The 15,846-nt window shown below is 36.5% G+C and overlaps 1 protein-coding gene across 5 annotated transcripts in view; it reads right to left on the bottom strand.

Moving 5' to 3' along the window:
* Positions 1–1,673: 1,673 nt before the first annotated feature.
* Positions 1,674–15,846, bottom strand: part of DPY19L4 (dpy-19 like 4) — a 32,002-nt gene continuing 17,829 nt past the window's right edge. For 3 of the 5 annotated variants that reach the window (XM_087962012.1, XM_026690771.2, XM_087962010.1), the window contains exons 7-19: positions 15,340–15,463; positions 13,782–13,916; positions 13,445–13,576; positions 13,258–13,356; positions 11,937–12,010; positions 10,986–11,144; positions 10,179–10,295; positions 7,922–8,042; positions 6,208–6,264; positions 4,951–5,033; positions 3,628–3,760; positions 2,942–3,100; positions 1,674–2,081 (exon numbers count right to left, since the gene is read on the bottom strand). In XM_087962012.1, coding sequence (XP_087818138.1) covers positions 1,917–2,081; positions 2,942–3,100; positions 3,628–3,760; positions 4,951–5,033; positions 6,208–6,264; positions 7,922–8,042; positions 10,179–10,295; positions 10,986–11,144; positions 11,937–12,010; positions 13,258–13,356; positions 13,445–13,576; positions 13,782–13,916; positions 15,340–15,463 — 1,558 coding nt within the window. In that variant the 3' untranslated portion in view covers positions 1,674–1,916. The remainder of the gene's footprint in view (positions 2,082–2,941; positions 3,101–3,627; positions 3,761–4,950; positions 5,034–6,207; positions 6,265–7,921; positions 8,043–10,178; positions 10,296–10,985; positions 11,145–11,936; positions 12,011–13,257; positions 13,357–13,444; positions 13,577–13,781; positions 13,917–15,339; positions 15,464–15,846) is intronic. The other 2 variants (XM_026690777.2, XM_087962011.1) reach the window with 2 other exon arrangements.

The following is a 15,846-nucleotide window of genomic DNA, read 5'->3' as shown; positions in this document are numbered from 1 at the left end:
GCTGATTTGGAGTGATTTTTTTTATGGCAGCAGGCAGGCAGGCTGAAGAAAGGGCCCAAAACATCAAAATGGCATCCTAACTATGAGACTAAAACCCTACCCTTTTTTACATGCACTAATGCACATATATATAAAAATGGACAGAGCCTTGAGTACATGGATGTGGGTACCATCTTGGCTTTTTCAGCATCTAGTATGGATATCCCTGGCAGGAGATCTCCAAGCTCAATTAAATGTAAAATAAAACAATTACATTTTCAAAATCTTATGTTCAGGTAGCTTTGACTTGTACAATAAAAGGCAGCATTGATTAGCTTCCCTAAAATGCCATACAACAAGACAATGATAAAATGTTCACATTTTTCCTCTCTGACTACTTTGTCAAGTATTGTGTAATATTAAAGTCAGAAAAAATACATTTCAGAATAAAATACTTTTTCAACAAGTACACTAGGAACATTTTCAGGGCATACACTTAACTTTTTAATTCAAGATCATGAGATTAAAAACAGGAAAAAAATCAGAGAAAAAAGTAGAAAAGAAAGTTTAACAATAAAAAAAGCTGTGAAGAATAAAGTTGTACTAAAATATAAAAACTTTTACTTTATGAAAGTAAACCAATTTACATTATTAACTTGGTCAGTAGTGTCATTTAGACTTCATTTTGCAGAAATATTTTAGCCAGACAATAGCTACATTCGGTCAAGCCAGAAATCCAACTTTAATTTTAAAAAAATGAGTATGTAAATATGGTTTGCTTGCTCCACCATTCAAATGGATGAAGAAATTATGAATAAATAAAATTTAACTGTAGCTACCAAAATACATCAGGATTCATAAACAAAATCTGATCTTTCATTTTGGCTTACAAATCCAAACTTATCCTGGGCATATTATAAAACCAATGAATAGGAGAGCACATGAGTGGAATACTCTTATTAAGCCACAATAATTTGTCCCAATAATGACTAGGACAAAATGATAAATGCCAATAATTACACAAAAACATAAACAACGAACAGAATAATCCCACAAAGTATCAAGTAGTTGAAGCTAAGCTTCTAGAATATGAACCTTCAACCTTTCCTTATTAAATGGCTAAATTTTATGTTGGTTCATTACCTTTTTAGATAGAACATAAGAGTGCCTAAAATATATGATTTACAAATCTGAAAGGAAATCTTTGTTTAATTCAACTTATTTAAAATACTATTATTGACTGGGTACCTAAACCAAACCTTTCACCAAACATAGAGTATAATAATGCTCTATTAAAAATAATAATAAAAATGTAGCCCCAATTAGAAAGTTGCTCTCAGCCAACAACTTAGTCTGCACAGCCTTATTCCTCAGTCTATCATCCTCAGTCATTCGTCTCTCTACCTTTTCCATCGTAACAAATTTCAGAAATATAGTGGGATTTCCAAACTATGAAAATAGCAGAACATTCCCCATCCACCCCACTCCCAAACATATACATACATATATATGTGTGTGTGTGTGTGTGTGTACACACACACACACACACACATATATATCATACATATATATATCTGGAGAATAATGTCCAGCAAATTCTCTTATCCTTTTTTTTGTATTTATGCCAAAATAAACAAACATAGCTGAAAAGGTAATTGCTATGAAATTGAAACCAAACTGGTGTTAAAATTGAAAAGCTGAAAAGATGCCTTTTAATTCTTGGAAGACAGTTGTATCCTCTATAGTTCTGGAAATATCTCTCTTGTTGTGTCAATTAGTCTGTAATAGTCATGCAGGATACACTATGCAGTTTTCATGTAGTCAGTGATGTGCTATTGTGTGCATCTGCAATTTATATGCAATAAAAAAAGGTTTATTGGAAACCTTAGCCTTTTAAAAAAAATATGCAGAGTCCATCTTCAAAAGATGCAAATATCTCAGGACTGAAAAGATATTATAGAATTGATTTTATATACCAAATAAGACCTATTCCAGTATACTCGTGTGAAGTAATTCACATATGGAGAATAGTTCATTTTGATTTCCTGACAAAACCGCCCATATTTTGAGTAGCCAGAGCTGTCATTTTCGTCATAATAAACCTAGAGGAAAACAAGAAAACAATAAGCAAGCAAAATAAATATTTATCTTCAGGGAGAAATCAAACACATTTTATATTGGAATCCTTAATTAAATACATTCATGTTCCTAATGCCAATATGAAAGTAGCAATATTACTACAATATTAGGTTCCACCTTATACACTTCCATTTTTTACAAACAGGAGCAATTTTTAAAAGTAAAAACGTTATACACATGTAACCAGTTAATTTGTTTGCTTTTTAAAAAAGATTTTTATCCCACTGTAGTTGTTTTGTACACAACTCACGGTAAGGATCATACCAATACTTCTTCTCCCTCTAATTTTCTCCATAAGAACAAACCTGTGAGGTGAGATGGGCTAAAAATGACAGGTTTTGTCCAAGGAGGAACTAGAATTTACAGTCTCTTAATTTCTACGTCACCATCTTAACCAATATTAGTATTCGATTTATGACTATTTGCTTAGAGACCAGTTATGACAATGTTGAATGAAGGGACTTACAACTGGTCCCTAAAGGATTTGCTCTTTCACTTTAAATGTGTATGTAGCATATGTAGCATTCACATTGTGGCATTGGACTAAATCAAAAGAACTTGGTTTCAATGCACTGCTCAGCTATGATTACCTTCTATGACTGCTTTTCAGAATCTTATACAGGTTGTACAGAGGAATAGGTCACAAGATGTATCCTATGTAATATTTATCTGTAGCAATTACCAATGAGCAAGTAAATCTTGCTTCCAAAAAAGATGTGCTGGATTTGGCTCATTGATTTGTAACACACTTATTATGCAAATTATTAATATATCCTGTAAACTACAAGAGCTTGCGGCTGAATTATGTCACACTACTACTTACATGACCATTGGCAATATCTAATAAGTCTTTAACCCTGCATCCTCTCATTGGTCCAACTTCATTGCAAATTGAATCTTCTATGACTAGATACGTAGCTTTGTAAGATGTGAGTATTTTGTAGATGTCCTCAGCTGATCTTTTGGAATAGATCTGAAAAATCTATGGATTTAAAAGATATTTAGGTGTTTTTTTTAAATGTAATTTTTTAAAAAAAGTTGAAAATACATATGTTGGAAGCAACAGCTGGTTATCATTTTGGAAGAGAAGATAAGGGGGCTGGAGGCAAAACCACCCATTCTCTCCCCAGTTTTATCCAAAAAGATGAGGAAATCTTGGATTGTCTATAGGGAGTGTTTATGGACAGGCCATAGTATGTAGAAGCTCCCCAGAATGTAAAATAAAGCTAGATGGAGGAGCAGAAAAATGGGAGAATGTGATACAAAGAACCAGCCCTCTAAAACATTTTTTTTTATGTCTGCAGTTTCAGAATAGATTTCAATGCCTTTCTGTGAGAAATCTATCTGGACTCCTGGATAAAGAGAAGCTGCCACAAGATTCAGAGTTTGAGAAAAGTATTGTACATTATATATTTACCTATGAAGTTTGAGTTTAGGTTATCTGAAAAAAGTTCCAATTTTAGTTTTACATGCAAGGAACCTGCTATCTTAGGATAAATAGAGACTCACATTTTCATTTCTCTTTTGAAGGTCATCATCATTATATAGAGGTAGATTTGTCACCATCCATCCAGTGCACAGTCTGATTACACCCATTAACTGTGGACTTCCAGCAAAGACGGCAGCAATAGGAGCCTGTCTTCTGTAAAAAATAATGAGGCCTTGTCTCTCACACATTCCATGAAGACACACATGTAGATTTCAGAAATCCTGTTCGAGCCAGATTTTGTTCCTGAGTGTAAAGGTCAATAAGAATCCAGATGGTGGTTTTATAAATAGCTCACCCGTAAATCAGTAAAAAGACCTGCCTCCTTGCCAGTTCACAGAAAAGTCGCTATAATGAAATTAGAAAAGGATTGGCCCAATTGATTTAGGGGACAAAAGACTTCTAATAGTTCAGTTGCTAAAATGCTGGTAACCTAATCCTCATGACTTCAATAAATCTTAAAACAATTCTGTAGGTTTATGCCTGGAAAAAGGATTGCTGCCCCAAAGCCTGGCACTTGATGGCCCAGAAGCAACTATAGTCAGTGGTACTTTGGCACAGCTTCCAGCTGAACACACCTTTTCCGGCACAATTACACATATTTTCATAATATCATAAAATCCGTAATGTGGTCCTGCCTTTGAAAAGGTTTTGGTTGGGTATGTAGTTTTATTATTTTGTTTCAATGATTGAAAATGCTGTTTTTGTTTTTAAGCTGCTGAGTAGTTTTGACCTATGTTAACTATAGACACTTCGTCCTTCCTTCTTATCTTGTGTAAACTGAACTGTTTTGTGCTGGTTTGAGTTCCTGGCTTGTTTAAAAAGGAAACAAGTCAGAGCTCCTGATTCAAATATTAATGCTCAAGAAACTATGGTTTGTATCATGACAGTTTCTAAAGCAGACCTGGGCATTCTATAGCCCATGGGCCACATACAACCTGTTACGGGCCACATCTAGGCCTTTGGTTGTTTCTGTGTGGCTCGTGAAAGTAGTTGCAGCAGTGATGGCAACAGCCCTATTAGTTCAGCTCTCTAAATAGTCCCAGTTTCCCAGATTAATTTCGCCCGTGGGCAAATTAATTGCCCACCCTTGTTCTACAGCCTTGTCAGTCACCATGTAATAATCAAATTTCAAATATGTGAAAATGATGGTGTATCAATTAAAGCTCATATGGTTAAACCACTAAGAGTTTTTTTTATTATTATTATCAGATAACAGTTCTATAGCCCACAAGAAGCCTGGATAAACTCAGGAAAGAACTCTTGAACCCACTATGTGATAAATGATGACTGTGAATCAGAATACCAAAATATTCTGCAGTTAGAAAAAAATAGGGATTACTTACTTAATCCAGGTCATGAGTCCTACTGTATCAGGGTCATAAAATTCTTGGAGCTCTGAGAGTTCTGCCATTATCCTAGGAAAAAACTAAAAGGAAGCACCAAGGCTATGAACTGTGGGAAGACAAATTACAAAACTTTAAATAATGCAGGAAAATGGACTAAAAACACCTTCCTAGTTCTACCACCAAACCACATTTTACATGCTCAAAAATCCATTTGCTACATATAGCAAAAATAAATTTCTTTGTCATAATCCACCTTAATAGAAATGCATCTTTTGGGTTCAAGTACATCTAATTAAATGTCATAACTTATCAATAGAGGTATTCTATTAGTTTTGTTAAGTTATTCAACATCATTTAAATATCTTTTTAAAATATTATTAGAATTGCATGTGAGATAAAGCTAAAACCTCCTTCAAGTCCAGTTCATGTAATTTTTCTTGGCAGCATTACAGAAAGCTTTTGCCACTGCTTTCTTGCAAGATAGCTCTCACTCTACCTAAAGTGTGTCAACCTTGGCAACTTGAAGATGGGTTGACTTCAATTCCCCAGCCAGCATGTTGACTCAGGAATTCTTGGAGTTAAAAAGCCCACACATCTTAAAGTTCCAAGGTTGGGAAACACTGCTGTGGCTTATCGCCCTAGTATTCACTGGATGTTTCCCATCCAAATGTTAACCAAGCCCAATCTTGCATAGCTTGTGAACCCAAAGTCAGCCAAGTACAATCACGGTTAAGACAAAAAGTACTATCTAGTATCTATACCATTTTAGTGCTACTGGTGCAGACATTTAGTTAATCTTTATGGGAAAATTTCTCTGTGCAAGATTGCTATATATAATGTAGTGAACTATATCAAAACTAGGGGTGGTATTCAGCTGGTTTGGACCGGTTCTGGCATACCAGTAGCAGAAATTTTGACTAGTTTGGGGAACCAGCAAATGCCACCTTTGGCTGGCCCTGCCCATCACCCCTTACCTCTCCTATATTCCCTTGTTTTTTAGCTCAGGTGATGCGCACGGTAAAGCAGATTGCTGCGCCTCAGCTAAGCTAAAAAACAGCGCAGCTCACCAGCATTGACACAGAGGGTGGTTCTTGAGTCCTGCACACTCTCATAACCAGTAGGAAAAAATTTGGAAACCCACCACTGATCAAAGCCAAGTATTAGCTCTTATCATTAAATCTTCCAATATTCTGCATAGTTAGTAGGAGGAGGGGGAAGGCAATATTGATATTGTATATAATATTCTATTCTTACCTCTTTCCACAAACTAAACCCTATAATAGCTGGAACAGCCATACTCAGAATGAGAGCCTAGAAGAGTAAACAGACAGATAAAATAGTTATATTTCAGAATTTCTTTTTTGGTCCCCACCCATGCAAATTCGTTCAAATCACTACTGTACATGTCTTGGGGCTACAGTTCTACTTAGGAATATATCCCATTGATCTTCTTTTTTTTTCTTAATAGGCATAAGTAAGATTATATCCTAACAAGGATGAAAGATGGCATATAGAGTTCTTTTGGAGCAGTCAGTAAGTACAAAAATAAGTGGTTCAGCTGTATGAGGAAATCCACATATCAGGCTGCCAATACACCACCATTAAATGGCCACCATTAAATGGCCACCATTAAATGGCCACCATTAAATGGCCACCATTAAATGGCAAAAGAGTTGTGCCTCTAATGTATTCGGTTAGGGAAGAGATGTAAAAGACTTATCATCCAGAAAATACAACATTGGCAGATAGTAGCTCTACCAGACTTGAATGGATGATACTTATGTGTAAAAAAATGGTTAATGAACATACAAAAGGAACACATTTTCAGTTACTTATCATCTAAGCATGTGTGAGCCAGCACATACACTTCTACACATAAAATACCAAAATGCCTTTACTTCTGCAGCTCCAGTGAGACACCCATTAATAAAATCCAGACATCTACTTAATCAAGTATTCAATTTGCTATATGTTCAGTGGTGGGATTCAAATTGTTTTACCACTGGTTCGGTGGGCGTGGCTTGGTGGGCCTGCTTTGCCTCACGCCAGCGTGCAGCTTTCCCCATACCAACTGAGACCTGCAGTGCCAATCAGCTGAGAGGATAAAGAAGAGAAAAGCGCAAGGACGGGTGGGAGGGCCAATCCCGCCCTTTTCTTTTCTTTTTCCTCTCAGCTGATTGTCGGAGCATTTTTTCACCCTCCTCTTGCCTGATCAACCATTTTGGCCGAACCAGTCCAAACCGGTAGCATACCACCACTGCATATGTTACTACAGCCTCTTCTTTGCAGCAAACACAAGGGAAAGAAGAAAACAAGATATAATCTAGCACCCACTTAGCATCTTAAGCAGGTTGCCAATATAGTCTTTCCTTCTCCTGATTGATCTTTGGCCCTTGGGAAGGCTATTTTGCCAGATAATCAAGATGGCAGAATAAGAACAGTCACAGAATACCAATACTTCAGTAGCCTCCCTTGCCCAAAACTAAGCCATCCATCTTATCATGATCACACTGCAGCTCACATTGTGCTTGAGTCACGAGACTTCCCTAAACCTACAGCTCTTCAGCCAAATAACAAATCAAATACAGTGATGCATTCTGAACTGCGACAATCATGTTAAAAAAATATGCAACTTAGAGATAGCACAAGTCTCTACAACCACAAGTCTTTTCCTGTCTTTACCTATAAAATCCTATACAGCAAGCTTCATCCATAAACTATACCCTTCGAATCCTATCCATATCAATTTTCCTTAAAACGATGGCCTCCTAAAAGACTCAGAACAGCCTTTGACCAAGCACCCAAGAGTTCAGAAAGCTGCAGCCTGAACATATTTAGAAGACACCAGGCTAGAAAGGGTTAGGAATATCCTGTCTGCAGATCGTGATTTTGATGAGAGATGACTGTTTATACACCCACCAGTGAATACAGCCATTCCTTATAGTCGCTATAAACAAGATGAACTCACCAGCAGAACAGGATGCACAGTTTTCAGTCGGATCCACTTGAAAAGAGTCGTCCAAAGCTCAGGAGAACAGACTCCAAAGGCCGCAATCATACAAACATACGGAGTCCACACATATTTCATTCTAGAGAAACAACACAAATCCAGAAAAAAAGATAAAGGGCGGTACCGATGTGGCAAAAAAGACAAGTTTGACGGAACCCACTGGACTCGGGCTTGAGAAATGAGAAACAGAGTTAAATTTCATCTGCACTATATTAATACATCACTGCCAATTCTAAGATAGCTTCATGGGCACCAGTTTCATGGGAACAAAGAAACAAAATGGAAATCTGTGATCTGCAAACTTTGCAAACAGACTTCTGGGTAAAAGTCAGTTACCATGTGAAAATGTTTCTTGCATCAACTGGTACCAGCTGTTTCTGAGAAGTCAGGAACAAATGGGGGTCCCTTTCTGTCTGTTCTCCTCCTGATAATGTCATGTATTTGGATGGTCAAGGCTTTTATAGTACCAAAAACCTAGGTGTGTTCTATGTGTATCTAAGAAATTCTTTTTTATTTAGCAGTGCTCAAAGTTGTATCATGTCAGCTCAACAGGAATGTCAGCTATTTGTAACTATAAGATTTGCAAGTCCCTGGAGGATTCATCTATGTGTGACTTTTCTTTAAGGTTGGGTAATATCAGATATTATACTAAACAATAAAAAATACTGTAACCCTATGAATATGAACATTCGTTATTCAGTAATGTGGTCTTGATTCTGTAGTTTTCCCTAAACTAGGAACAGCAGGTAATGTTTCCCCATCACATCTGTTCACTCAAATATAAGGGCAACATATCAGCCTTCGTTCTCTGTTTTCTAAAGAACAAATAACAACTGTGTGACCTCTATTAGTCCCAACCCATATGGCCAATGGACATGCTAGAACAGGGGTGTCAAACTCAAGGCCCGGGGCCTGGATCCGGCCCATGGGGTACTTATATCAGGCCCGTGGGGCTGCCCTGGAGATAGCAAAGGACCATCCCATGGTGCTTCTGCCAGTGAAAATGGAGCTCAGGAAGGCCACGTATGGACCTCCCGAGCTCCATTTTTGCTGGCAGAAGGTTGCAGGAAGCCATTGGAGCAGAAAACAGAGCTCGGGAACCTGTTTTCGCTGGCAGAGAGCTCGGGCCACCACAGGCGCCCCCAACACGAGTGATGTCAAGCTGCCCACTTCCATCTTGGCCCCATGAGGTTAAACACAACCTGGATGTGGCTCTCAAAGAAATTTAGTATGACATCCCTGTGCTAGAAGATGCAACAAAAACATCTCAAGGCACCCAAGATAGCCTTATATCAGGTCATGCAAGATGTTCAAGAGTTGCTTGCAGAATTTGAAAGAAGGAAAATATAAAGACATTACATAACATTTATTTCTAATGAAATATTTTTCTATTTAATTACATACAAATGAAATTAAAGCAAATTTGGCTTTGATCTGGTTTTCCTACTAGTCCTTGGAGTGTGGCTCTGGGCATATAATTCAAAGTTCAGGTGCAACCCTCATCCATGGTTCTAAGATTGCCTACCTAAGTCTGATACTGCAATGATCAATATCAAGTGTAAGAGTCTGTAATGCACTAGATTAAGCTGTATTTTGTAGTCAAAATTCACACAATGACAACTGGTTCTTTGTAATCATTTATTTTAAAGGGAACCAAGGTAATAACAACATCAAAAATCTTTCAGTTTGTGTTTTTCATGGTAGCCAATCAGATGCTTTTGAGAAGCTCATAAACATGAAAATATATTTTTCCTTTATTACTGTTTCTAGGCAACTATGCAGAGATATTCCATAAGCAATATTTGAAGTAACATAAAACTAATCATAGTCAGCAGTCATTTATAATCATATCTCTACCTGATTTTTTTATAACTGCCTTTTAAAGTAATCTAATTTGGGGATTAATGCGGCACTTTGTAGGAGCAAATGCCTTAAGTTACCATGTTACTAGTTCTCGTGCAAAACACACTTTGATGAGTACAGAAGTAATAATGACAAATTCACTTAAATTGTCTCCCTACTTAACTCCTCTTCCATATAAAGGTGCTTGTAATTCAAGCCTGTTATTAACCAGCCACAAGTATTTATTTAAAAATCACAACCACTCTTATCCATGCTCCGGGAATTTTTAATAAAACCAGATGTATAATATAAACAGTAATATCTTCCACATTCCCAGTGAAAAGAAATCCATGCAGCCTTCTCATGGACTCACCCTTCCATCATCATAGAAAGCAACCCCAAGGAAACTGTGTGTAATATATGGTAGGCTACTTCTGGTCTTTCACCAATCCCGCCCTCATGTGTGGTTGGCTCGTTGACTTGTTTATTGCTGTGACATCGGAAGAGAAAGAAGATGGGGTCATCATACCTCTCTCTCATGGAGTTTGCTTGACAATTAAAGGACCCATCAGACCCAACAATTGTACTCTTCATAATATTTTCTCTTAAATCTAAACTCTGATGTCTTAACAATAATTCAAGAAAACTGGGTAGCAAAGGAGTTAACCAAGGACAGAATGAGATACAAATACCTCCAGGCATTCTGAATACATACTATAATGTATTGATCAATAAACAGAGTGTGGATGGATCGTGAATTCTGCCCAGTTCAAGAACTAATCACAAATTCTTGGATTTTTCTAACTATTGAGAAATGCTTTCTAACATCAAGATTTTTTAAAATAGTCATAAGCTATTTGCAACAGGCTCCAATTATAGATCTGGAAGTATTTGAGGGGGGAAATGGAAGAAAGGCTATAACAAACGTAAAGACAGCTCATATTCTTTCTACCTAATTTTGAAGGTGAAGGACAAAAGGGTTGAACACATATGCAAATATGACATGCAAGTATTATACTTATACCGTATGCAAAGGAAGGTAGAATTCAGATTTAATTCTACCATTTTATTCAGCTTTATTCACCTTACGCAACATATAATGGGTGTATCAATTATGCCAAGTAACTAGCATCTACAAAAACTATGGAACAAAAATTAAACTTGATAAAAATCAACTTACCTCATTTTCCTAAAGGAAGCCTGACCCACAGAAGCAAGGCAAATAATTAGTACCAAAATGTAGAATGGCAATAGCGAAGAATGAGTGAGCCGCAGGAAGAAGTCTTGGGATGGTGTCTGAAGTGATTCTTGACAAAGCAGCCAATTAACTGTGAAGTTCCTGTTAATGTCAATGGAAGCGAAACACATTAAATAGCCAGACATGATCTCAGCCAATCAGAATAATGTGTTGTACTGACTTCACATGGAAAAGGATATTCCCTAAATACGTCTTCATTTTGCAGACATGCTTAAAAGAACAAACGGGGCCACTTACAGAGCTTATTTCACTAGTTTTATTTTATTTGTTCCACCCAGAGCAATGGGTGGAAACTAATCAAGGAGAGAAGCAATATAGAACTAAGGAGAAATTTCCTGACAGAACAATTAATGAGTGGAACAACTTGCCTCCAGAAGTTGTGAATGCTCCAACACAGGAAGTTTTAAAAATATGTTGGATAACTATTTGTCTGGTGCAAGGCCCTCATCCAGTGCTTCTAGCACATAATTATGAGGACTGTGCAGGGTTTCTCACTGGATTTCTCAAAGGCCTTGAAGTGTCAATGGAATATCTCTCTGCACCATTAAAAGTAGCTGTCTTTTTTCACACAGCAGCAGCATCCACAGGAAACAGCAACTTTTGAGAGTACTACAATTGTACTGTTATGTACCACTAATCCCTTTTGGAAACCAAATACAAAATACCGTCTAATAAATACTTCATGCTGTTTGAGCTGAGGTTGGATTCTCCTTTGTTAAAATTTAGAACATAACTCAAAACGTATTGTTTAACAACCCATACTTTTTAGAATTCTGTTTATTAATTTCTTTGTTTTATAAATTATCACCATACAGAGGTATCAGAATAAAAATAACTATGTTGCAATAATGTAGATCCTTACTTCAAACTTACTTATTTGTATTTAATCCCAATTTTACTTCAAGGACTTTAATTAAATTCTCATTTTCTTTATGGGAAATAAATGTCTGAAAAAGAAAAAAGATAGCAGCATTCTTTTCACTCAGGTAACAGAATTATATGAGATTATATAAGTATCATTTGATTACCGGCATTACATTTTCTAACAGAAAAGAAATTTCTGTAACAAAAGATTGAAGGGAAGCCTTTATCTTTCAGATACAGTTGCTATACAGCTTCTGTATTCTTCACCCATGCATGGAGTCCAACGAAATCTGGAGATCCCATTAAGAAAACAAAGACAACAAGAGGTGGGTGTCTTATAAAGATCATTACTAAAGATATTATTGTAGAGATGAGATGATAGGTCTATCTGCAAAAACTGGGAATGTAAAGTGTATCTCACTTTTGAAATTTCATTAGCTATTAGCAGTTTCTCAATAAATATACAGGCAGTCCTTGGCTTACAACCACAATAGAGCCCCAAATTCTGTTGCTAAGTGAGACAGTTGTTAAGTGAGCTATCCCCCACTTTATACAACCTTTCTTGCCACAGTTGCTAAATGAAGTATTGCAGTTGTTAGGTTAGTGACACCTAACAACTTCTTGTTGTTAAATGAATCTGACTTCCCCGCTGTCTTTGCTTGTCAGAAGGCTGCAACTGTCATAAATATAAACCAGTTGCTAAGCATCCAAATTTTGATCATGTGACCACGGGGATGTTGCAATGGTCATAAGTGCGAAAAACAGTCATCACTTTTTTCAGTAATGTTGTAACTTTGAATGGTCACTAAATGAACTGTTGTAAGTCAAGGACTACCTGAAAATGATACTTCAAAAACTGGTTAATGATACCTTGTGGCAGGTATTTATATTTTTGCTTCAGTATCCTTTGTTTTACTGTACTTTGGTAATCAAAACATTGGATAGAGTTTGGGAAGCAGCCCTCTACTTCTTTGTTTTAGCTCCCCTCATTCCCCCATTCCCAAATTTTCGCATCAACATCTTAATTTCAAATATGTAAAAAAGCAGCTTAAACACATTTGGAGCATTTAATATCTTTTTCCCACTGCACTCTAATCTTTTCTAATCTAGTGTCCTCTGAGGTTGAATTTTCATTCCTATAACTCTAGTCTACTATTCAGAGAGGTTTGGCTGACTTAGTCCATTAACTATTTTACCAGTTTAAACACACACACACACACACACTGGGAAATAGCTTTATCAGAAGTTTCCTCCTCTCTTGGAACTTATATATGATTTATCTGTATTACTGTGCACAATTAAATGAAAGTTTTTAAAAGATGAAGATTACCTTCATTGTAAGATTCAAAGTCACTGTGGCCGTGAATACCAAATAAAAATAGATGAGTTTCAGCAGCTTTGAAAGAAGAGTTCCCTTTTTCATATTCATCTACAAAAAAGCAACAAACCTGTTTATTTCTCGATCTAAACCTTAATACAGAGAAGTGCATAACTACAAATAATGCCTCCAACATTACCTGAAGGTATTTTGCCAGCAGGGCTGTGGCAACAAGGCTTAATAATGGAGATACTAATAAAGCTGTATTTTCAAATTGTAACACGTATCCCAAGAAGAGGGAAAACAGGTAGATTTTATATATTTCGTGCACCTACGGATAAGGAAATAAAACACCAAAATGTCTTGATTTTTAAGAAATACTGAATTGCAACCGCACAATAATTTTCCCTCTGTCCTTTGTTTTTTATTTTCTAAACCCGCCCTAATCCTACAGATGGAACTTATAGAAGGCAAAGAAAACAAAGCAGAATCTGAATTTAAAAATTTATAATGAATGTGTTTGAATGTCCAGGTACCTTCTCTGTCTGTGTGAACCCTATGACATCAAGCAGGAAAAGAGAGACCGCTTGGATAAATAGTAGATAATGACTGTATTCCCACATCATCATAAAAGTGTATGTTGAAGCGCTGACCAACAGGTAACAAAATCTCTGAGAAAGCATAAGAAGGAAGAGAAGAAAAGGGAAACAATGTTTTAGTTAGTTAGTTTACTTTATTGGCATTGCACCTCGTACAACGAAATTAAATGCCATCTTCAGTGTACATTATATATATATATAAAATAAAAGAAACACATCCTTCACATTCTATACAATTGAATTGAAAACCCGATATTGCATAAAAAATTTAAAACGCATTACAAATAACCAATTAAACTTAGGAACTTTGAATGTATATTGGGAAAGACAAGGTAGAATTGCTTGGGAGTTTTGTTATCATGCAGTTCCAGATGAATCTAATCAGAAACTCCACTAAATCTAGCCACTTTATGCAGGAATGCACATTTTCCTCTGATTGCTTCCTTCCACAGAGTGGTTGGGCTGCTTCCATCTGAAGAGACATTAATTGATGAATTCTGTTTCCCCTCTTAATTTCAGCAGTGGATTGGTGAAATAGTGAGATGTTCAGCTGCTTTTCTGCAGCCACCTCTTCTGCTCTTTTCAGCCCCCTGCCCGTTTTCATTCCAAATGATTAATTACAAGTTTGGCTAGGCAAGTTTGCTGGGTCAGTAATATGCAGACAGAAAATTTCATGGTTTTGCTTCAATGTGAGAAGATGGCGGGTCTTTCTTTTCTTTTTCTTAACCAAGTAAAACTGACAAAGAGTTTTGCCAGCACAAGTGATAGGGAAAATGGTAAAACAATAAAACTTCTTTTCTATTGGCCACCAACAGGCACAACAAATGGAAAAGTGTCAAGTATGGGGGAGAAGGTGTGATACAAAAGATTTATCAATGGAAATTACCTCAAAGTAATTTCCACAGAAAGGAAAGTGTTTGTCTTCCTGTCACAGGTAGGAGGAGCAAAGAATCTAGTAACCAAGGGCTAGCAGTCAAGGTAGAACACTATGCTGTCTCTGTAGCCAAAATGGAGGGGTTTTAAATATGGAGTGGGATTTCTTAAGCTAGCTCCCTTTACAGGCAGTTTTCACACAAGAGTCACGTAGCTTAAGACAGCAATATGGGAGAGTCCAATGTTTGAACTTATTCTTGCAAAGCAAATGTCGAAAGTCTCTTTTGAAAGAAAGGCTTAGAGGAAGAAAATTCCAACAAGAGATCATAAATATCTCAAACAATTTCAAGGTCAGATGTTTTAACAGTAGAAATTGGCAGAATAGGACCACACCTTCAAAAGGGGGAACTTAATAGTTTCCTGGTTCAGGAAGAAAAATATGCTTTAGCAGACACTTATCTTTCTAAAAACCAGATGTACAAGGAGAAAACAAGAGACTGGTTCTATCCCCTCAAAAGCATATTGGCCCAAAGTGATTTTGACCCACCAAATATTCTACTTTACACCCTTTTAAAATCCATTTTTTACCATTTTATTTCCACTTAAAACACTTTTCTCTTACCTCAGCAGAGGAGTTTATATTATTCTTTAAATAGCCTGTTAGAGCTGCAACTTGGCAAGCAAAATATGGCAAAGCCCAGTTCTCCCTAGCAGGTATTGAATAATCTATTCTTGTTGTGTCCGCTCTAAAAAGCAAGCAGAAAAAAACCCCAATGTACTAACTTATTTTTACAACATGAATATTCAATTATGCAGCATGATTGTAAGAAACTGCACATCTGTATTACTATTTTGAAGTATAGGCACATTTGGGATTGATCATATAGTCTTCTTATTTATGCTTTATATAGCTGGAAACAAGTTCCGATGAAAGCAGATGTCATTTTTCACTTGTCAACCTTGAAAAAAAAACTTAATATTTGAATGAGAGACCAGTAGGAAATTCCATCTTTGCAGGGTAAACTTGGAAGTAAAAAATGTATCCCCAGAGAAACCCCTGGCAATCACTTCTGTATGATACTGAGAAAGAAAAGGGATGTGTCCATTTAATCATTAGGATTCAACCTTG

This window comes from Notechis scutatus, chromosome 3 (genome assembly GCF_049901735.1).
Source record: "Notechis scutatus isolate UNSWTSFEM ecotype Mainland chromosome 3, rNotScu1.2, whole genome shotgun sequence".
In the NCBI taxonomy this organism is placed as follows: domain Eukaryota; kingdom Metazoa; phylum Chordata; class Lepidosauria; order Squamata; family Elapidae; genus Notechis; species Notechis scutatus.
The sequence above is the reverse complement of the archived record's forward strand: the minus strand, read 5'-3'. Positions and strand labels throughout refer to the sequence as shown.